Source organism: Cyprinodon tularosa, unplaced genomic scaffold (genome assembly GCF_016077235.1).
Source record: "Cyprinodon tularosa strain WSP-4 unplaced genomic scaffold, ASM1607723v1 ctg388, whole genome shotgun sequence".
In the NCBI taxonomy this organism is placed as follows: domain Eukaryota; kingdom Metazoa; phylum Chordata; class Actinopteri; order Cyprinodontiformes; family Cyprinodontidae; genus Cyprinodon; species Cyprinodon tularosa.
Genome location: NW_024039105.1, coordinates 231,506 through 254,882, shown reverse-complemented (window position 1 = coordinate 254,882; position 23,377 = coordinate 231,506). Strand labels below are relative to the sequence as shown.

Below are 23,377 nucleotides of genomic sequence, written 5' to 3'. Positions count from 1 at the left end.
AGACGAAACATAGCATTAGGGAGGACTGGAGGAAGCGATCTGTTCTGAATAAGAGAGAAAGACATCTCAAATATGTATCCAACAAAGCTTCTGGGGTTTCGTTCTCCTCTACAGGTGGTGTTGCAAGTTTATTCTGATACACGTAAGCCTGTCACACGCTGGGAAAGAGAAACAGCTCATCGATGACAGGGTCAGACAGAAAGACCAGGTTTAATTCCACATTTAATTCCTGATATCAATACTAATACCCTGCAGCTATGTGTGCTGTAAATATTACTAAGACGTTTATTTTAGTTCAATTAAAAATGTAAAACTCATATCTCATTAAGATTCAGTAGACAAAGTTTTATACTTCAAGTGTTAATTTGATAATGTTTTATGATTATAGCTTGGAGTTAATTAATACACAGATTTAAGTCTTTCGAAATATGAATATTTCATAGGACCAATGAAAGTGGATTCTTAATAGAAACTTTTAAGCCTTTTGAGTGCATGATTGTGCACTCAATATTCATTTGGCCTCATTTTGCATGAAGTATTGTATAAATGCATTGTCCCAGAGAGTGGATCAGTCATTAGTTTTGCTTAAAAAATGGTTGTCGGGTTTGCTAAGCTTTTGGATAAAGTTTTTCCTCTTTATCTTGATAATACCCCCATCCTTTTAGGCATTTAGGGCAAGCCAGTGCCTGGCCATAAAACAGTGATTCAATGGTCATTAACGCAGCTATCAGTATTTTGGGCAGTGTTGGCAGGTACTGTACCAAGTCCTCTGGGAAAAGCAAATCAGCATCTCCATAAACCTTTTTAGCAAATGGAAGCCTATGCTGCTCTTAAAGCATTATGACAGAAGGCACAGTGGAACAAGTCCATCAGTAGACATGTCTCTCCAAATCAACAGAAACGATAGAAATTTCTAACTGAACCTACACTTATTATATCTTTACTCTTCTTCCAGAATCTTGATCATTTTGATCATCCAAAGTTGTTAAAAAATGACAAACTTTGAATAACAGTCTGACTTGTTCCTCTGTAACTCGGGGGAGATGCGTCTAAGTTTCTCTAGTTCATTACTGGCCCATGGATAAGTTTATGTGCGGTAGTTCTTAATGCTCTGACTCCGGCCACAGTTCCTGTAAAACTTTCATAATTCTTTCAAGGATGCGATTCTCTCAGCATCAGAGATAATGCATGCTGATCTTCCCTTTATCTGTGACTTATACAGGTCTAGAGTCAGGAAATAGGCAGCAGACATCCCTACAGACCCAACACACCCTGAACATGATCTGTTCAAACTCCTACATATGAACATTTTTCACCATTTATATTTATTCGATTTCCTTAATTGTATCACTAAATTAGTCGAAGAAGCTGACACAGACTTCTCTGCGATTTTCACAGTATGTTTACATCCAACTATTTATTATAAAGAGTTGGATGCAATATTATGCAATAATAATGGAATAAAGAGCTCCTCTTCCATCCATTAAAGGCATTTCATCCCAGCGCTGCGTGTCCCAAGCCTGTAGCCCCTCACATCCCCAACATGGACATTTCTCCCTGCTGCCCTCTGGAATCTGATGCAGGTCCAGCAGATTAGACTGCTGAATGTTATGTAAAATATATTATTTAAAAAAAAACACACACACACACACAAAAAAACCCTGAATGTTGGAACTGTAACTATACAGTCATATGTTTACATCACTTTTTTTTTCATCACAATGTTTTCATCACTGCTGCTTACCTGCACTTTGAAAAATCAAATAGTCTATAGAGAGCTCTACTTAATAAAATTTACTTTTTGTTTACACTTGTGTACAAAATAAAATCTGTCTAAATCTAATTTATTAGGCTTGCATACAGCATTGCATAACAGACCAATAATGGCGTTCTGTGGATAACATTCGTTGTGAAGGTTGTCAGTTATACTTGGACAGCCGATGGTTGCATGAAAGTGCAGGAATCAAAAATGTATTTATTGGTATGAGATGGTGATTTTTGAGTTTTCTAGAACTGAAATAATTTAATACCTGACTAAGCCTTTAATAAATGCTTTATTTTAAATGTTAATAAAGAGGTATATAGAGAACAATCACTAATACGTGTGAAAATCCCCCCTCTATGGTATCATAACGGCTCAGAAACATATTTATATTTTCCTAGTTGGGCGCCATCTGCCCCCTGCCAGACTTTCATCTCTGCTTGATGCTACGACTTCAGAAGCTACCTATGACATTTAGTTTGAGTGCAGAACACAGATACAGTTCCTACAAAACAAACAAGCTGGCCACAAATAAAAGACTTTAAAGCACTGACAAAATTTTTTATTACAAATGTAATTAATATTAAAAGTAAAAAATAAGGATCAGAACAAAAATGTCTTCAAGCAACATAAAGATTAGGCAACAATCCTCCCACGTTCAAACCTAGAATTATCTGACTGGGCTGTAGTCCTTCGATTTGCCTGTCTCAGCTCTGAATCAGAGGCTCACATAAGGGCAAGCTTTGGCAGGGATACTTTTATTGTATTTTTATTGTAAGGTGTGCAACACTAATGAAGGATGCAGGCTAGGTCCAGAAAAATATAAACTTCTTTGAAGACAAATCAAGTCTAAAAGCTAAACCCTTTTTAAATTAAGAGTTTTCAGTTTTGAAGGAGAAAATAAATTAAGTAAACTAAAAACTCAAAGCGTTTTCAAGTAAAAATACAAAAACAGTTAGTCGTGACAGTTTGGAAATAAAAAAAATCTTTACAATCAAAGTTGGAAAAATGAGCAGGCTTTTTTTTTAACAGCTTGGTATTTTCCAAATTCTGTGAAGAATGTAGAAAAATGTCTCATTCTCATCTTATCTCCTACTGTATCAGAATGCAATACATTTAGATAAAAGTATCTGATTTACAAAATAACTTCACCTGAAATAATTAAATATACAATTTCAACTATTGACCCCATACCTACAGAAAACAAATTCCTATATGTTTATGAAAAAAGACCAAACTTTAATGGCCCACTGCCTGGTTAGAGCGGTGTCTCTCTCTTGTGTAAGGCTGCACTGGTGGGGCCCTCAAACTGTAGTTTGATGGCCTGTTTAAGATTAAGGTGTGGATTAGTAGTGACCATTAGATCATCTGTTAAGGCACTGCGAGGTGAGGAGGGGGTAAAACTGTAACAAGCAGGTGATAAAATATTCTGGGTTAGGGAATCCCAAGCTCCTGCTTGTGATGAGCTTTGTAGCCTGTATGGATAGTCCGAAGAAGGCATGTCTCTGTTCTTGGCAAGGAGGGGGCTGTCCTGGCTGGGCATTATACCAAGAGAAGCCATGACTGAGTTCCATTTACCGCCTGAAGCCTTTTCTGCTTTAATCAAGTTTGAGGCTAGTTTATTTTTTTGGTCATTGTACTCAAGCCCAGAGGACAAACCTTTGGGAGGTGGTTCAAAGTTGTGTACCATAGCTGTAACTGTGCAAACAGTTGGAGGGATGCATTTTGGATTCCTTTGACTGCTTGCATGGAGGCTTACCATGACTGAGCTCCCTGGTGGAGGGAGGGTGGAGGGTCGGCTCCTGCTGCGTGGCAGGGAATGCTGTTGGATCTGCTGGATAAAACTGAGGCTGTCAGCTGGCACTGTCTGAACTGTAGCAAGTGAGTGGCAGGTAGATGAGGTCTGGGAGCTTTGTATGGAATGGAATCGGTCCCCAGTGGAGCTAGGAGAAGATACTGAAGAGGAAGAGGTCGTGGCTGTCACTTCGACTGCATTACTATGGCCCATTCCAGATGAGAGTATCTTGTTGGGCTTTAAAGGGGACACAGTACTAGAATTATGCAAAAGCCTGATGTATGGCTTAGCTCCATAGCTCTCTAAGAGCCGCACAACTGTAACATGTCCATTTTTTCCAGCCACTTTGACTGGACTGCGTCCATATTTATCTATATGATTGGGATTTGCACCATTTTCTAGAAGCATTTTCACAATGTTAAAATGTCCTTCTTGAGCTGCAATGCTCAGAGGTGTTGCTCCCTGATGGCAAGCCAGGTCTATGATTACATTATTTGCTGCCAGGAGACGATGTCCTACTTGTTCATGTCCTGTCCAGGCCACAGAATGCAGTGGTGGTCTCCCCTCAGTGTCTTGCGCATTGGGGTTTGCCCCATGTTTTAAAAGTAAATCAACAATCTCTACACTACCCTGCCATGAAGCCACGTGAAGAGCTGTACGGCCCTCAGAATCTCGGGACTCGAGAGGCACACCTCCTTTTTCTATGACAAGAGTGGCCATATGAAGGTGATGTTCAAGCACCAGGAGGTAGAGTAGAGGCCGGCCTTCTGCATCACGCACATCAGTATCAGCCCCCCTCTTCATTAGCAGCTCTGCAACATCAGTATGACCCTCTAGAAAAGCAGCACTTAATGCTGAATGTCCATCATATGCCCTGTGATCGATTGGAGAACGTCTGTCTAGTAGTAGTTTGACAGTGCTCAAGTGACCTTCTTGGGCAGCCAGTATAAGAGGGGTCCGTCCTTCAATGTCCATCTCTCCTACACGTGCCATGCTGCCTTGATCTGTCAAAGCAGCACACACAGCACGGTGTCCTTCACATGCAGCAGCATGCAGGGGGGTCCAGCCAAGGTCATCCTTGTGGTTCTCATCTAGCCCACGGTCCAGTAGGGCACGAACTACTTCCAAGCTGCCCCTTGCTGCGGCTAAGCAAAGTGCTGTCCTGCCTTCACAGTCAATGGCATCTACATCTGCTCCCCAGAAGAGCAGCCTGGACACGGTGTTCATATGACCCATTGCAGCAGCTGCCAACAAGGGTGTGACAGCAGCTGCAGCAGAAGTGCTTCCACCAGGGCCAGCAGATTCATCTACATCAGCACCAGCTTCCAACAAAAGCTCAACAACATCTTCATGACCTTCATAGGCTGCAAGAAGCAGTGGCGTCATTCCATCATTGTCTCTGTGGCCCGGATCGGCTCCACGTTCAAGTAACAAAGTTGCTACGTCTCCATAACTTTTGACCGCTGCAGCTGTTGGAACGCACAGCGCAGCAACTGACAGTGCAGTTCGTCCATCTCCATCAGCTAAGTTAACATCAGCATTGTTGTTCAGTAATATTTCTACGGTTTCATGATGCCCCATGTAGGCAGCGGCAATAAGTGGTGTTCTTCCCTTATTGTCAGCTTTGTTAATGTGTGCCCCATATTCCAGCAAGATGATGACAATTTCCTCATGACCACCCCATGCAGCAGCTCTTAGGGCTGTACGGCCCTCGCTGTCGCATCCATTTACATCTGCTCCTGCATCCAGAAGTAAGCGGACAGCCTCACAGTGTCCACCCCAAGCTGCGGAACGCAGCGCTGTCCAACCTTCATTGTCAACATGCTCCATGATTGCCACTACAGTCTCTGTATTCTGCCGTTTAGTCCATTCTAATAAGACAGACAACACTTTGACATGACCCTGCCTTGAGGCCAAAGTCAGAGGAGTTTGACCATGATTATCGCTTATGAGTGGATCAGACTCATGCGCTAAGAGATATTTTGTCATATTTACTGACCCCTCATGAGCTGCTTTTGCAAGCAAGGCCTGTCCAGAAGATTCAAGCTGGTTTACACAGTCCCCCGTTTCTAGCAGCTTCTCTATAGAAGCCTCCATCTCTGGTGTGTGTAATAGATCACCTTGCTCAATTTTGCAGTGCATTCCTAACCTGTCCTCCTTGTTGGAAAAACAGCTAGGTGAAAGAAGTCCGCTTTTCATTAACAGCTGAGGGACTTCCTGACTAACTAGAGGAGGAAGCTGAGCTATGGATTTGGAGATGGTTTCCCTACAGTTGGGAGTGGGAGGAGGCAGCCCTGTCCACAACATCCAGAGTGCCAACAATGAGGGGTTTTCTTTATGGTGACCTGAGCAAACTAAGTGTGTAGCTAACTGACATGTGCCCTCAGGGTCCAATTGTGGTCCTTGTAGAGTCAAAGACATGGCAAGCATGCTGTGGCCCTCAGTCCTGTCACAGAGGTACTTCTGTGTGCAATACTTTACATCAGTCAGCCACTCTGTAAAGCTAGCGTGAAAAAGAAGTTTGGTGCTTTCAGGGCCATCAATCAAAAGGGGAGACAGAGTACGAAGTTTGCTTTGAAAGTCTTGGATGCTGAGTGTTGTGTCCTGGGTCCAGACTGCTGTGAATAGCTGCTGACTTGTGAGTGGACTTGGGGCAGCCAAAAGAACATTGAGGAGGGATCTGACATAGACAAAGAGGCCCCGAGGGAACAGTCTCTGGCAGAGCCAAAGGTAGAGTCCATTAAGAGTCCCAGGGATATCTCGAATCTCTCGCAGACCCACGAGCCCTGCTGTCACACCATCCAGCACACGCTCCAGAAAGAGAAAGCAGCCCCCACTCTTGATGTGAAGGAGATTGAGCATATCTGCGGTGTCAGGAGTGAGCTGACGGCGCAGTGCTGCTTCATCATCCAGACGACAGAGGATGTATTGCTGAACATCATGGACTATTTGTGGTTTCCGTAGATCATCCAGGCATAATCTGCGGAAGCCTAAGAAAAAAAAAAAAGAAAAGAAATTTGCTTTCTTTATAACTTGATTAATTGTTTTATTCAGCCCATTCATTAATTCTATTTATATATGAATAACCACAACTCTGATATTAATAGTTATTTAAATTAAGGATTAGGGTTGCTGTGAAAAAGCATTTACCAAATGATAGATTTATTATACTTTTGTTTTGTATCACACAAGACATCCTTAAGGTATTAAGATATCTGGATAAACACGGAACAATGTTGTTCTTTACCAGGAGAGATTTACTTGGCCAAATTTCTCCAGTAAGGCTTAGTCAACTCATCTAATGTGTCACAAAAAAACCTAAGAAAACATCTAAAGCTTAGAGGGCTTGTCTTGCCTCAGTTAAGGTCAATGCTCTTTATTCAACTGACCATAAACGTGGTATTAGTAATGTGATGGTTTTGTCTTATTTCTGTCTTTGGGACCAGGGTAACCTACCATAATTGATGGACTTATCAAAATTGCTGAAGTAGACTTTCTAACCATTACTTTGTAGGCTTAAGGGTATAGTGGAGGATTTTTACAAATTTTTAAAAGTCCGGCTCCACTTAAAAAATTAAAATGCATATGCACAACCCTGTACCTGCTCCTGAGACGGAATGCCTATTAAATGCATGCAAGAGCATGAACGAGCCCATTTCACCTCGTGCACAACCTGTTTTAAAATGGCTGTTTGCATCTGTCATACAAGCTTACTTTCTCAAAGAACATTTGAAATGTTTCCACTATGCCAGACTCAGCACCGGTAAGTGAAAATGGGGATGAGTACGTAGCACGGCCTAACGGAAACATATCACCAGAATGATTGAAAATTAGGAGGACCACTTATTTTGATGATCCACCCAGAAAAAGAACATCCTCCACTATACCTTTAAGACATTGTCCTGTTCTAGCTATTTATGCTCAAAAGTTGACAAAATGTCCTTAGCAGCAATGTAAGACTGATTGTCAGCTTCAACAAATACTTGACTGTAGACTCTCTTTCACATAGAACCAGGTGGGTTTTTTCACAAAACATGAAATCAAAATATAAAAACTATAAGTTGATTTTACTATAGTTATCTTTGCTATCAAAAGCTGGATTTAAAATAATCAAAAACATTAAGGTGGGAAAAAAGCAACAGCCAGAGAAATGCATGGAGACAAAACCTTATCACAGCTTTGTTTATGGTGGCAGGATTCTGTTTCAGAAATATGCTGCAGCATCTAAGAGCCAATAATTTAATGTACGTCAGACCTAATAATTTTTATACATGAAACCTTTTGGAGGGAAGACAAATATGTACATACTTGAGAACCTCTTGCACACATCTTTATTATGGCGGCGGATGGAACAGACCAGCAGCAACCAGCTAGGCAGGAGATGCTGATTGGTAGCCAAGAGCTCTGCTATAGAGCCATTCTTTCCAGCTCTTTCACCAGGCATACAGTAAACATCCAGGGCATCTACCACAACCATCAGAGTGTGGGGAGGAGGAGGGAGGTCCAACAGAGGTTCCAGTACTGCCCTAAAAAAGATATATGATGACAACAAACACAAGAAAGACAAGATAAATTACTTAAGATGGCATGGTATAAATAGAAGGAGCTGTGGGTGGTTGGGGGTGAGGAGGGCTGAGATTATGAGGTTTTTGTAGCATTTACAGTGGAGAATTGATTTTTTAAAAAGAAGCAAAATTTAAAATTGCATAAATCAATATAAGCTAGCTTTCCATTACCCTCAGGCAATTTCCATTCAAGGGTGTCATATTTTTCTCTTTGCATTCTGTTTTGTGCATTTGATTCTTTCCAGCATAGTTCTGGTACTTTTAAAGTCGTGATCAGTTTAAATAAATAACATGATTTTTTTCCTATGAACTGTAACGTTGGAAAATGGTAATAAAAACTGTTAAAGAGTTACTTCTTTAACACATTTGCACAACATGAGCTAGCTGATATTGTTTACCTTGAACACTAGTTTGAGATTGTAATTTACACAAAGAACCGACTATATCTTTGGCAGCAATTAAGCAGTGAAACCTCAGAGCTATAAAACAATTTAAAACTTGGCAAAATCCAAAAGAGAATGGGCCTTTAAGGAGCACAGTCAACACCAACACCCTGCCTTTAGGTAGAGGTGACTCAGGTTTGTGGAACTCCGGGGATTTTTTTTTTTTTTTTCCGCCGATCTGTGCACGCTTGCACACATGCAGATCAATATATGAGCAGAGTAGATTCAGTCATTAATGCCTCTTCCTCTGGATTTCTCAATCCAAAACTTGAAGCACTTACTCAATTTCGAATATTAGAGACAAAGGAGCAGTTGTTTGGCAGATGAGCAGCAAGAGCGTAAATATAAAACCTTAAAATGATCATTTATATAAAGCAGGGGGAATGGAGAAGAAAACTGCTCATTTACTGTAGATCACCACTGAGCCCAAACAGATGCAACAGGTAACATAAAATAATAGTAGTTACTATCTATGCTTTAGGCATATTATATTCCTGCTGCTCCAACAAAGCACAGAGCTGCCAGATATAACTCTCCTCCCTTGGAAAAAAAAGAGATAAACAGTAGTTACTGGATTAGTGGCCTAACATGTCGCAGCCAATGATGCCCTTTTCAAAACTATCAGGCATAGATTTGTTTCAGCTAAGCGCACTATTCATTTCTCACATCTTTTATTCAAACAAAAGTGTCTTAAAAAACAGTATATTCATTGCTACTGCATGAAAGTACTAAATAATAACGATAATTTTGTTATGTTCAAAAGGCAACAATCAGTACTTAAACCAGGTCACTAGTCTGATTTAGACAGGTCACAAAGAGGCTAAGCTCAAGCCATTTATTTTACCACAAGTACAGGGTGTGCGCTTCTGTCTGTACAGTCTTATTAGTGTTAATGTCTATGTTCGAGAAGGACTACAAGGTCCAATAATCTTTAGTTATCAAAAGGGATTTTCTTTACAGCTGATTCAAAGACTACATAAAAGAAGTTTAAAAGTGTTTTACAAGATGTTCCATGTTTAACAAAGAATCTAAAACAGCTAAATTAAAGAAAATTTTAACACTGATGACTGGAAATACTATATAATACAAGAAGAGGGAAAAATATTTATTCATATAAGGGTTGATCAAAACTGCTATCATGAATATGAGCAACTAACATTAAACAGGCTGTTAACTGATGAAATCAAGGTCAGCAAATCCTGAGATGTGGCAATTCAACATCAAATAAATTAGTCATCAGTGGCTTTCTCTCAACAGCTTAATGCATGTCTTGACAGCATCTGCATATGATGTGAACTTGTTCTTCCAAAGGAATGTTTTTATGACATTGCTTAATATTTGAATTTGGTGGAAAACACCTTATTTTTGAAGGCCTCCCTATTTAAACAGTGTTGAAAGATCTTATCCTAGCCTTCGTGCTGTGAGAAACTTTAAGCCAACTGTGTTAAAATGAACTTGTGGAAAAACCGGTTTTGCTAACATCTGAAAGTTACTGTAAGACAAATCAGTTACATAATTAGGATTGTACTGTTTGAGTCCTACTCTTTCATAGCTTTAGTGGCTGTTTCTCTTGAAACATCTACATATTTCAAAGGCACAGTACTGATAGTAAAAATAGCTCAGCTTGCATCTTCTTTAGTACTTATCTTTGTACAGAAGAATGTTTGAGTGTTATTCTGGCGAGGAAGGATGGTGTAATTAGAAAGAACGGACTAGTTTATTTTCAATCCAGACTCATTAAAAAAGTAAACCAAGTTGGTAACTTTTTGTAGCAACTAGCTCTGCTGTGGTGGCTCATTTAATGTAGAAGCAGCTACATATTCATACCTTACAACAATGAATAGCTCGATGGAATAAAACAGTTTTTCCTTTTATGATATCTAAATCTGATCTAAAAGAATGGCACTAATCTTGCCCAGGTACAGCTCGTGAAATTAAAATCAGCTGTCCAAAGCATGGTTGAAATTACAGTAAATAGTGGTGCAGTTACACTCACATGGCCCAATGCTGACTTGGGATGATTTTCCTCTGTTGATGTAGAACAGTATCATATAAAAAAAAACTTTTTTGTGTTTAAACTAGTGAAAGTGATAAAAGAAAAAAAAAAAATATATATATATACAGTTTATATATACCGTATAATATCCCATTTTTATTACACCCATACCTCTCATTATCATACACCCTAAATCTGATTAATGTATTTTTAAAATCATTTGCTCACTTTGACAGATTGATTTGAATTGTAAAAATTTGCCTTGATAACCGAGTCCCTCGTAGCCAAGGCAACAACTTGAGGAGCTGCATGAACAGTTTAAATGGGATGTAGTACGGAGTTACAGTGATGGCTGACATACTCATTAAAAATATAATTAAAGCATGTGTTTTCCATAGTGTTTTGCATCATTTTCTGTAGATCAGCCTTATTCTAACAGACATTGCACTTTGGCTTGTTAAAATATTGTTCATTGGTGTTCCTAATTTCTTTAAATATCAAGGAATACATTTCACAAGAGGCAGATTAACACAGAATTTGAGACACCCTTGGTGTTTGACTCATCCGAATGGCTCTAACAGGACCAGCTTTTTATTATTGGCTATATCCTGCAATTAAAAGTAGATTTCTAAACCCCATCCAACCACATCTAAGTGCCGAGAAGCTTATCAAGATGCTGTGCTTTTTAGTCATCTGAATAAAACAACACTCCCCGACCGAGCGCACACTCACAGACACACACGCACACCAACAGAGCAGGAAGTGCAATTAACCTTTTATAGCCGCTAATGTTTTTCCACCTCATTCAGGTTAGTCGGTACTGGACAGACTTCAGTGGGTGAACTTTGAAGCTGTGATATAATGGGCCTTATTGAAGGGGCGCGTGTCAGTGTGACACCTGCAGTAATTAGAGGGCAGAGTTGGTGACAAATACACTTCGAAGGCAGGATGTAAATCACTTCAGGCTTGTTAAAACCCTTGATAAACTGAATGCCTGAGCTCTGTAGGTACTGTTTTTAAACTATAATTAGAATAAGATCAAAATTGTCGAGGGGGCTTAAACTGTAACACCACCAGCACAAGAAAGTCACTGTTATCCCAATCTTTTTTCGTTGCCACCTAGTTTTTTTCCATATATATATATATATATATATATGACATGCCAAATTTAAAGTTTTTTTTCCTAAAAGATTTAAGGTTTTATAAGATAGAAATGAAACATTAATCATTTCTAACATGAAAAGCAAAGTGGGTCAAAGATCTAATTGCATTTATGAGCTTTTAGCATTATTTCCATTGGTCCTTCATTTATCTGCATATCTAGAACTGACAAGGGTTAAAAATGACCTTTATTTCTACAAGTACAGATTACAGCAGCTCTTTACCACCCTATTTTTTATCATTTTTATTGTTTCAAGTTTTCTTTTTAAGTCTGAGGCTACAAGCTTTGCGTGTTTTTACTGCTTTTTTTCTGCAAATGTTCTAAGACCGAATTAGTGGCTCAGCTTCAAACAGGAAGGCAACCTAAACACGCCGTTTCCATTCATACTTAATGTCTGTTGATCATCTATAATCCTACTGGAACAGTGGAGCTTTGGGTTATAAATTGAAGCCATTTTGAATAGTTTAAGAGTCGTAGTATCATTACAAAGCACTATAAAGTTTATAGATCTGTTAGGATTTCTTTTTGAAAAGCAGATATGTCGAGTTTTGGCTTTTTTAGGACTGAACAGTTAGCCTACGTGACTTTTATAAGTTGTTCATGCCTTTAAGGCTGTTTCTGAAATGGTTGACAGTAAAAATAGACATCCTGCTGCTTGTAGGGGCTGATCTTGTTTCACACAAAGAGGCGAACTCATTGAACTTGAGGTCTGCATCATTCAACGCTGAGGGAGCTGCATCACAGCAAACAACCTGAGCCGTGTTAATGACCTGCTGGGTGCAGAGAGCTTCCTGCCGCTTTAGGACACATGTCCCATGTCGTGTTTTCTTGCTTGCAGCAAATGCAAGGCTCACATATCATCAGCATATTGATGGCAGGCTTTAAAGGATGCACGTTTTTTTATTTATTTGTTGTTTTTTTTTGCCAGAAGCAACTTTCTGTGGGTTCCAAACAAAAACCAGCTGCTGGCTGCAAGCCAGTCTGTGGGGAATGTGGAATCCAGTGGGGTCCTTAACACCAGAGGAGAGCAAACACGAACAGGAGCATGAAAGAGCTCGGACTCAGCGCAGAACAAACACATCAGGAGAGAGCTGAAAAGTCCCGGCGAGGAGGGTGACCTCGCTGACTGGTGCTCTGATGGTCACTAGGGTAGGGGAGGCATTTTTCACCTCTTTGTTCTCCCCCCTACCCCCCCTCTCCTCCCTGGAAGGATGTTGTGTCGTAAATAAAACTGCAGCATTCATTCACACTGGAGGGCCATTGTGGACTGCAGTGAATGGGCTGCATTATAGGACATGAAATAAATATAAGTTGAGGAAAGAATGGCTGCTGTGCTCGGTTTTTTTCCTGCCACTACCCTGGCTTCTAATGCCTACAGCCAAAAGATTTCACATTAACATGCTGTGAGACTGCAGGCAATTAAAACAATCAAAGATTCAGCTCTTTTTAGAGGAGAGAAATATAACTTGGAAATGTAATCAGGGTTTTTGTATAGGCCCTGCAAGCGGAAGCTGGTGCTGTGTATTTTACATAAAAAAGGAGGAAAAGCTGCTCCTTTTATCCTAAAAAGGATTAACCCTAAATATATAGGCGAAGCTATTAAGCAAGCAGTACAGGGCATATGCTTAAAGCAACACTTTAAAGTATTTCTATCATGTTGTGCGGCAAACAGTGAAATACGTTAGGCAAAAAGGCCATTTTCTATGCAAAATGTTGCTTGATGAGTGTTAGTTTTAATTTTCTAAAGCGCTTCCAGTTTCCTTTCAAATTTGTCATTTAAATATATATAAATCACAAGTTAACAGAAAAACGTCCAGCCAGCTCCCGGAAGAAACCTCTAGCAGAAGGTTTCTTCCAGTTAAATGAGAGCTGGTTTTCCTCTGACAAAAAACTTCTCTGTAAAGTACCTTGAGATGACATATGTTGTGAATTGGCACTTGTTAATAAACTGAATTGAGTTAAATACTGTAATGTAAAGTAATTGATACACTATATTGCCAAAAGTATTTGCTCACCCATCCAAATTATTGGAATCAGGTGTTCCAATCACTTCCATGGCCACAGGTGTATAAATTCAAGCACCTAGGCATGCAGACTGTTTTTACAAACATTTGTGAAAGAATGGGTCGCTCTCAGGAGCTCAGTGAATTCCAGCGTGGAACTGTGATAGGATGCCACCTGTGCAACAAATCCAGTCGTGAAATTTCCTCGCTCCTAAATATTCCACAGTCAACTGTCAGCTGTATTATAAGAAAATGGAAGTGTTTGGGAACGACAGCAACTCAGCCACGAAGTGGTAGGCCACGTAAACTGACGGAGCGGGGTCAGCGGATGCTGACGCGCATAGTGCGAAGAGGTCGCCAACTTTCTGCAGAGTCAATCACTACAGACCTCCAAACTTCATGTGGCCTTCAGATTAGCTCAAGAACAGTGCGCAGAGAGCTTCATGGAATGGGTTTCCATGGTCGAGCAGCTGCATCCAAGCCATACATCACCAAGTGCAATGCAAAGCGTCGGATGCGGTGGTGTAAAGCACGCCGCCACTGGACTCTAGAGCAGTGGAGACGCGTTCTCTGGAGTGACGAATCGCGCTTCTCCATCTGGCAATCTGATGGACGGGTCTGGGTTTGGCGGTTGCCAGGAGAACGGTACTTGTCTGACTGCATTGTGCCAAGTGTAAAGTTTGGTGGAGGGGGGATTATGGTGTGGGGTTGTTTTTCAGGAGCTGGGCTTGGCCCCTTAGTTCCAGTGAAAGGAACTCTGAATGCTTCAGCATACCAAGACATTTTGGACAATTCCATGCTCCCAACTTTGTGGGAACAGTTTGGAGCTGGCCCCTTCCTCTTCCAACATGACTGTGCACCAGTGCACAAAGCAAGGTCCATAAAGACATGGATGACAGAGTCTGGTGTGGATGAACTTGACTGGCCTGCACAGAGTCCTGACCTCAACCCAATAGAACACCTTTGGGATGAATTAGAGCGGAGACTGAGAGCCAGGCCTTCTCGTCCAACATCAGTGTGCGACCTCACAAATGCGCTTCTGGAAGAATGGTCAAAAATTCCCATAAACACACTCCTAAACCTTGTGGACAGCCTTCCCAGAAGAGTTGAAGCTGTTCTAGCTGCAAAGGGTGGACCAACGTCATATTGAACCCTATGGATTAGGAACGGGATGTCACTTAAGCTCATATGTGAGTCAAGGCAGGTGAGCAAATACTTTTGGCAATATAGTGTATGTTCTCGGTTTTTTACTGTAAGAATTGTGGGTTAAAGGTGTTCGTTTTCAACCGAACGAAACTTATGCATAAATTCCAAAATATTACATGAGAGTCTCATGTGAGCCTTTATGTTTGTGCAAAAACTGTTTTACTGAATAATGTAGTTTTTTAATGAGCCTATTTTACTGGAAACGTGTACGTTCAGTTCTCTGCATGTTTTATTTGTGATGCACAGCCTTTAACATGTGTACAATCCCCCATGTCTATAATAAAGTGGTCATCTGTAAATAACCACCCCATAGTAACAGAGTCAGTCTTTCAGACTAGCTGTTTGAATCCTCCTTTATAGGACCATCTAATCAGTGTCTGTACTAAAAGGAAGATGCTATTACTTTCAGCTACTGCTGGCAATTATTAACAGCTTATAAACTATTCTACTACACTTTTTTGGAAATATCCTAATTCATTAGACTAAAATTAATCCAGTTCGAACAGGCAGCACTTGGCATGTTTTTTTTTTATTAGCCCCTTTAACCTTTATTGCAAAAAAAAGCTGAATACCTTCCAAATACTGAGGTTCTCTTGGAAAAAGCGGCAGAGGCAAAATTCTGACTGTAGCCATAAAATGTAATGACATCCAGGCGGAAAACATATGTTAGGTACAACAAGCTTAAGGTCATAGCAGTAGTCAGATGAGTAACAAGAAACTTTAATGCATCTATTTAAGGGAGGAAAAAGGTTATTAAGAAAGTCTTTAAAATCTTAAATGAGAGCCTGCGTGGTTTAAGGGGGAGGAGGAGTTTTTGGTAAAAACATTGTGATGTTCAGATGGACCACCTACACAACAAAAACTGCTAAAACCTGCAGAGCGGGTTTCTATTCCCAGGCTGTTTTCACATATGCTTGAATCTGATAAGCCGTGCTTCTCAAGGACAGATGTTGGCTTTCATCAGCAGCTCCATCAAAATGAGGGTGATAACATAATTTATGCTCTGTTGGGCTGGAAGCGAGCCACGCACATGCTGCTGCATGCTATGCTCCTGTTTCAGGACTGTTGCAGCACCTTCAAGCAGCTTACCTGTCCCTTTCATTTCACAGGTAGGGGAGATTTATCACAAGCTGGGGGTTCAAGCGTTATTTCTATCTATTGTTTAAATGACGTTAAAGTGGTACAAACCTCTTGAAGGTGTCTTCAGGGTCTTTTTGACAGTTTAGAGGCTCCAGAGCCGATGACACGGATGGCTTTTTGAGGATCTCCTCATATCCAGGAGGGAGAAGAGGGGAAGCCCTCAGCTGCTCCACCAAGCCAAGGACGAACCTCCACAGCAGCGTGCTCCTTTGGTCTTCCCTGAGGCAGAAGTGGAAAGCAAGGCAGCGCTGTGACAGCCCTGCAGCCAGGCCCGTCTGTGAGGTGGGCCACACCAATTCAGTGCACAGGGCGGTCTTACCAGCACCAGGGCCCCCTGTCACCAGCAGCCCCGGTGCTTGGCCGGAGACGGAGCGGGCGTCCAGGCAGCGCCTCAGCTTCTCAAGGGCCCATTCCCGGCAGTAGAAACGCCGGCCCCGGAGCAAGCTGGCGCTGCAACCATATGCCATGCTGCTCATTGGCCCCTGGGGTTCTGACATCCAGGAGACAAGTTGGGGCTCTCTACTTCATACTTCATACTTCATGCTGCTTCAACATTTTTAGTCTTGATTTCCAGGAAGGGCTTCAGCAGTATTTGGGTATCTGAGGTCTTCTATTGTTCCAGGTTTGTTACATCAGGTGAATTTTAATCTCTGGAAATCTTTCCTCTGGGTTTTGTTGGATAAAAATAAATAGAAAAGCAATGCTCTGAGTGATCTTCAGTTAAAACTCTTCTTTGTTTCAATTTTTTTCCAGCTGTTCAGCATGCGTCTCTAGTAAATCGAGGAGCTGCTCTGTGAGAAATCAGAAAGAGAAAGACAGGATCAGTCAAAGAAGCAACATGTTTCACACATTTTACCTCACCGGATCTCACCCGACCTATGTTATCTTCCGTTTCCAAATGAAAGGCACTTTTCCTCTTCTCTTTCAGTTACTGTCGTTCTTGAAACATCAAACCTTACTGTCAGATTCAGCATAAGATTTCCCTTTACTTTCTCACACCCTCTGCTCTCTCTCTTCTCTCTCCTCCCTCTCTCTCTCCCTCTGTCGCTCTTGCTCTCCAGTTTTTCTTGTTTTCTTTTTTTCCTTCTTGACTCCACCCTCTCCTGGTCTTTTTCGGCATGTTCAGACATGCACGGGAGATCAGAGGAAGGACTCATGTGGCAGCAAGGTTTCTCTGCAGCTGACAGGAGGGAGGAGTTACCTGGGGTCAAAGTTCAGTCACTGGAGAAATATTACACCATGCTTCAGGTGGAGGCGTTACATTAATGCAAATCCATATTAGGCTAGTTCCATTTCCTTTAGGTTTGTAAGTCAAAGTTTTCTTTAAGAAAGGGATTCTTATAAATGTTTTAAATTAGAGAAATCCAACTCTTATGAAAAAATGCATAAAAATGCAAAAACAAAGCATTAAAAGTAAAGATAAATTGAGAAAAGCATTTAATTGGTGTAGAAATATGTTCACAAACCCAAAATATGGTATATTAATCACACAATATTTTGAAAGCAGATACTCTTAAGGATTTACAAATTTACAACATCTCTAGACCAACACATAGCAATGGCCGCTTCACTCTGTGGGGACCTTTTTCCTAAGCAGGAAAAAAGACTATAAATACAGGGGAATTCTAAGATGAAAACTAATTTGAGGCTGGAAAACACTTGAAACAGGTTTAGAGGTTCACCTTCCAGCCGGAGACGGACCCTGTATACGCAAAAGGAGCTACTTCATGTTAAAAGGCCCCCCATCGAGCTCCGCCCCTGTTTAAAAGGCTCAGCTGCTCCTGATTTTAATTTTTCAAATCAATTTATCTGATATTATTATTATTACTCAATGCACGTTCATACAGTTAAAAGGCCCAGACCTAAATTCAAGTGAGATTATTTCACCACAGTCTTCTATCTTTAACTGCAAAGAAAAGTTAATCTGCTATACATGACACTGATTCAGGAGTCCTGAATACAAGGGAACATCTCCACCAATGCACCCAGATTTGTGTTTGTAAAACCATCCCAAATGTTCCTCCACTTCTAATTTATGTGCTACGGTACTTTGAGGTTTTGCAAAACAGTTAAAACGTTAAAGGGATATGAATAGTTTTAAAAGCAGAGGCGTAGCCAGAAAGGTTTTATAAGGGTGGCCAGGCAATAACCAAAGTACACTGAGGGGTGGCCGAAAGTGGATAGATGCCAGAACCTCAGGGTCAAGCAACACTGTCTCAACAGGAAAATTAATGAGCATAACATCCATATTTTCTAAATCAACTATCCTTTACGACAGCCCTGCCAACAAATAGATGCATATATTTAAACATCCGTGCTTTCTAGATAAAAGGTATAGTGGATAAAATTCTTTCAGGTTTGAGTTCTGGATTGAACATCTTTTCCATTGTCATGTCTTACCTACTTTTATCAATAATCATTCTGCATAAAATTTATATTTACAAGTACTAATAGCTACATAAATTGATTATTTAATAAGTTTTTATTAAAATAATTATTTATTTCTGATTTCACTGAAGACTCTTAGATGACTTGCAGAGGTATAATTTTCTCTTTACCCTATATAACACATAATCTTTTCTGAAAACAGCAATTAATTCTGTACTTATCATCTTAAATGTTAGTATATTGATGTGCATAATTAACCACAGTGTTTTTGTTGTCAATTAATTGTTAATATATGAAAAATGAAAATGTTTTGAATATTTCTCTTGAGAGTATTACTGCTGACACCATCTGTGTTACAGGGAAAAAAATGGTAGGGGTGGCCAATGATTGGTTAAGGGTGGCCATGGCCACCCCTGGCCCCCCATCGAGCTCCGCCCCTGTTTAAAAGGCTCAGCTGCTCCTGATTTTAATTTTTCAAATCAATTTATCTGATATTATTATTATTACTCAATGCACGTTCAGACAGTAAAATTCAGATTGACATGAAAAAAATAGGGGAGCTTTTAATTTAAAGATCCATTAAAAGGGACATTTTAGTTAAATATTGTAAAAAAAAAAAAAAAAAAAGATGAAATCTGCTACTTTATTTGTAAACCATATATGTTGGCATCTCACTTTAGGTAAAATTAAGAAATTCTTTACTGGTATAATTACATTTTAAAGTGATACATTGGTTTAGACTGTCAGGGATCCGTTCAAAGAATGTCTAAGATTTCTGTGCCGGCATTAACACGCTGATGGGAGCGCATACTGCCCCTCATTACAAGTCAGTGACTAATCAAACATCAGTAGCAGTGAGCTGAATGTGACAGATTATAGGCATGACTTCACTCTTGACAGAACTAAAAAGGGAGAAAAAAAAACACTGCTGCGCATATGAAGGAAAGAAAAGGACAGCCAAGTGTCAATCTGAATGAAAATTGCTAAGTAAGTTATAAAAAGGCATTTTCTCAAATCAAGAGAGAAAGATGACACACATGTGTTAGACATAGCTGCTAACAGCCTGCACTAGCAAATTCCTGAAAATTCCCAAGAAAAAAAAAAAAAAGAAGAAATGTGTTCTAGCAGGAAACTGATGACAGTACTGAAGAAACTGGCACCAAGCTGTGAAGTTGTCTACATTCTTGTCATTGCTTGTGGTAAAGCATTGTAAACCTGGCATGCAGCCACTCTGATAACAAGCCAAAGTTTTCACTGACATTCTGTTAATGCGGAAGTTAACTGTTGTGAAATGCATGTGTGTTGACTGCAATGACAGACGGGGAGGCATTTATGAGAAAATTTCATGTAACGCATTACAGCTATATCGACAGTACAGGTATTATTTTTAAACTCAATAACAGTCTGTTTTATATTTTCTGCCAGTTTTTAAGACAAGCTCAAATCTTTGGAAAGTTAATCTTTTTATGGGAAATACCTTGTCCCTTAAAAATTATGACTGATTTAAGATGATTTAAGAAACTGGATTAAAATCTTGCAACCATTTAACTGTATTTTCTATGCAAATATATTCTTATATTTAATAATTTCTTTATCTGTAAATATTCTAAGAAGAAGTATAAAGTTAATAGTCTGCCATTATAATTCATACGAATTGAGTTAACATTTGACCAGGGATGTCTTCAGACTTGTTTCACTACCAGATCCAGATAATTGAAAACTCAGAGATCAAACATGTACAGTATTTATTGAAACCTTGTTTGAATTCGACTACATTTAATCTGCTTTACATCATCTAGTGCTTTAACAAAGCCCCTAGTATTCCTTGACTAATATAGCTATAGTTTTAAATGAGATCCAGCAAATGATCACCATGACCATAATGCAACATACATCCACTTTATTCTACAGAGAAACAGACAGACAGATAGATAGATAGATAGATAGATAGATAGATATCATAGTCCTCTTATCTTAATATATTTTAATTGTCCAATAGCGTGGGAATTTCTCTCTGCACTTAGTGATTGGTGTTATTGGTCTTGCTCAGGGACCCACAGTGGCACATTGTGGTGTTTTAACCAGGGACTTGCAGCCTCTCATAGCAGCAATATCTAGATTTGTAGAGATATGGTAACACATCAACTCTGTGTGTGCAGTCAAATATATGCAGGTGCATGATAGACAGGAAATATCATGTGAAGCTGCGAAAATGTCTTAGTTTTCAGGACCTCCAGCACCCCCCCCCCTTGCTGTGTTCTTTACTCAGCTCTTCTCCTTGTACACCAACATCTACACCTCCAGTCACCAGTTCATCAAGCTCCTATAGACAGTCTCATTCCCCACAGGATGGGACTGCCTACAGGTGGGAAATCAATCACCTGGTGTCCCAGCGCAGCCAGAACAGCATGGAGTTCAACACTATAAAGAACAGTGGAAATGGTCATGGAGTTAATAGAGCACAGATCCACCCGTCCCATCATACTGTGTGACTCTCCAGTATCCTATCCCTCTGCTTCGTGGGCACGATCATCTCTCAGAAACCTCAAGTGGGAGCTAAACATCACAATTTTTCAGCTCCTACGCAGCTGAAAAATTTCAGCCTGCCAAAGACAATGACTGTGCATTTGTACTCCTCCATTATTGAGTCCATCCTTTCCTCCTCCATCACCATCTGGTACGATGCTGCCACCACCAGGGACAAGGGCAGGTTGCAGGGAGCATGATTGGACGCAGTCTTCCTTCTCTTTAGGATCTGCATGCATCCAGGAGTTGGAGGCGAGCAGGAGGGATTGCTGTTGGCCCCTTTCCACCCTGAAAACAAATTGTTTCAGACTCCCCTCTTCTGGAAGTTGGCTGCAGCCCATCAGGACTCACCCTAACCCTTTTCTAAGTTTAAAACCTTACCACTAAAACCAATTCTTCATAAAAATACTACTTTATAACATGGTGAAAAGATATCCCTGCTTTCCAGGTTCAGTCCCCGTTAGGGATCACCTGTTCCCGACAAAAGCTGTACCCAGAAATGTCCCCCGATTTTACAGTTTAGGGTGCAAATGTTGCATGTAGACTGTTATTAGAGTTGAAAGAGCGTGTGAGCATTAAAACAGCTGTTATGGTACCTGGCTGAGCTGCTTTTAACGTAAAGATAAGGAACAGAGAGCACAACTTTTAAAACAGAAGAAGTTTGTTGTCAAAAATGGTTGCAACTGATGGGAGTTGACCTATAATATGGTATGTGTTCATCTATTATTTTATTTGAATTGCGCTGATCCTTTTGAGAAATCTTTGGTCCGTGCCTAGGTACAAAAAAAAAAAAAAAAATTTGAGTGATTTATATTGAAAAATTATTAGAATCAACAAGGGTTTGTCTAAAGACATTTTAGAAGTGATTGGTGACTTAGTTTATATTTTCAGATAGTTATTATAAATAGAGATATTTTTAGTTGTTTTGCTGATTTATGATTATGATTTATGAGCATAGACTTCAAGGCTTAACTGTGCTTTTCTACTCAATTTGTAAATATATGAAAGATCATGATGAAAAAATGGGATTCAGTAACAGGAAACAGAATGAGACAAGATCTGCATGATTAATCCAGGTGTGTCTGACCTCAGTAACCAGCCAGACACACCTGGGTTAATCAGCTTGTCCAGTGATGACAGGAGACAGAGAAGCTGGCTCAAGTTCAGGAAGTAGTGAGCTGTGCATAGAAGCTATTAGTGGGAGAAATGAATCAGCTTCTTTGAGATGCACAGGCCCTGGTCAGTTGCCAGTAATAAACATGTATCATGCTTTACCTGCAGGATTGACTGCCTCTTGTTTATGATCCATGTTAATGCAGAAAAAACTAATTCTCATTAGTGTGTGGATGTGAACAGAATGAGTATTTGTTGCACTTTTTTGAAGAGGTGGGGAAATGTGTCACCACAGGCAGCCATAGGCATCGGCTGAATGTTGGAGAAATGTAAATAACTCAGAAAGGCAATTAGAAAAGTGTTATTGAAAAAATAACTTAAGAGTATGGCGCTATGCCTCGGAGGGGTACATTAAAGGAAAAGTCCGGTCACATTCAGAATACAAAATTCTGAAAGTACTTTAAGTATGAAATTATAATATACTTTTTAATAAATGATAACTATTTTTAAATAAGAGTAATTTCATTTGAATGTGCTTTATCAGAGACATCCATGTTTGTTAAGGAGCACTACTACCACCTACCGGTTCGCAACAAAATATTGTTTTGGTTTTTTTACTGATTAATGATAAATCCATTAAATTACCGCAATTGGTTAACCGTATTAGTTTTAGTTATAAATAATGATCCATGGTTATTCCTTGCTTACCGGACTTTTCCTTTAATAAGGAATTTCACTTTTATTACATGCATGAGCTACTGAGTGAGAACAGGGATGAAGCCCCCCAGGCCTGAAAATGGTGGTGGAACATAAATGATATGCAGAAGGATGCCAGCTGGAACAAGGCGCAGGTTCGTATGAACCTCTATGATGAGCAAGTATAGAGTAACAGTCGAGAGAAAAAACTCCCCTTGGGGAGAAATCTCTGACAGAGCCAGAGATTACATGAAGGTCTCCTGCCTCGTGAAAGCAGCATACGTCCAGGGAATTACTGAAATAAGGAGAAGCATTGGCATGGATAAGGAGCCAGATGAGCTAGTAAGGAGGCTGGAGAAGGGGATGCAGGAGGGTTGAATCAGGGTCATCAGCATCAAACTCTGACGTGCGATCCAACTCAGATGCTCGTTGTTGGCAGGTTGAGCAAGTGTGGTTGAATGCTAAACAGCTGCTTCATAGGCGGATTAGTCTCTGATTTCATCCAGCTAATCAGTTGAATTTGCGCCTAAGCTTAATTTATTTTCGGAATATGTCGGCGATAATATATAATATATTGGCGGA

At 40.1% G+C, this 23,377-nt stretch overlaps 1 protein-coding gene across 3 annotated transcripts; it reads right to left on the bottom strand.

Annotated features, from left to right (window-relative positions):
* Positions 1–2,035: 2,035 nt before the first annotated feature.
* Positions 2,036–17,120, bottom strand: ankrd50l (ankyrin repeat domain 50-like). Of its 3 annotated transcripts, XM_038297465.1 has the most exons (5): positions 16,949–17,120; positions 16,435–16,863; positions 16,121–16,398; positions 7,866–8,083; positions 2,036–6,547 (listed from the first exon to the last, which is right to left on the bottom strand). In XM_038297465.1, exons 2-5 carry the CDS (start codon positions 16,567–16,569, stop codon positions 3,021–3,023), a joined length of 4,158 nt encoding a protein of 1,385 aa, XP_038153393.1. In that variant the 5' UTR covers positions 16,570–16,863; positions 16,949–17,120; the 3' UTR covers positions 2,036–3,020. The 3 variants fall into 3 exon arrangements, with proteins under 3 accessions (XP_038153393.1, XP_038153390.1, XP_038153392.1); XM_038297462.1 differs by having other exon boundaries at positions 16,121–16,863; XM_038297464.1 differs by having other exon boundaries at positions 16,121–16,858.
* Positions 17,121–23,377: the final 6,257 nt, after the last annotated feature.

Excerpts from the sequence above, each read along its gene's own strand:
- ankrd50l (XM_038297462.1), bottom strand. The coding sequence starts at position 16,569 with ATGTCAGAACCCCAGGGGCCAATGAGCAGCATGGCATATGGTTGCAGC. Across the intron at positions 8,084-16,120 it reads CCTGAAGACACCTTCAAGAG|GGCAGTACTGGAACCTCTGT; the intron begins GTTTGTACCACT and ends TATCTTTTTTAG. Across the intron at positions 6,548-7,865 it reads TGTGTGCAAGAGGTTCTCAA|GCTTCCGCAGATTATGCCTG; the intron begins GTATGTACATAT and ends TTTTTTTCTTAG.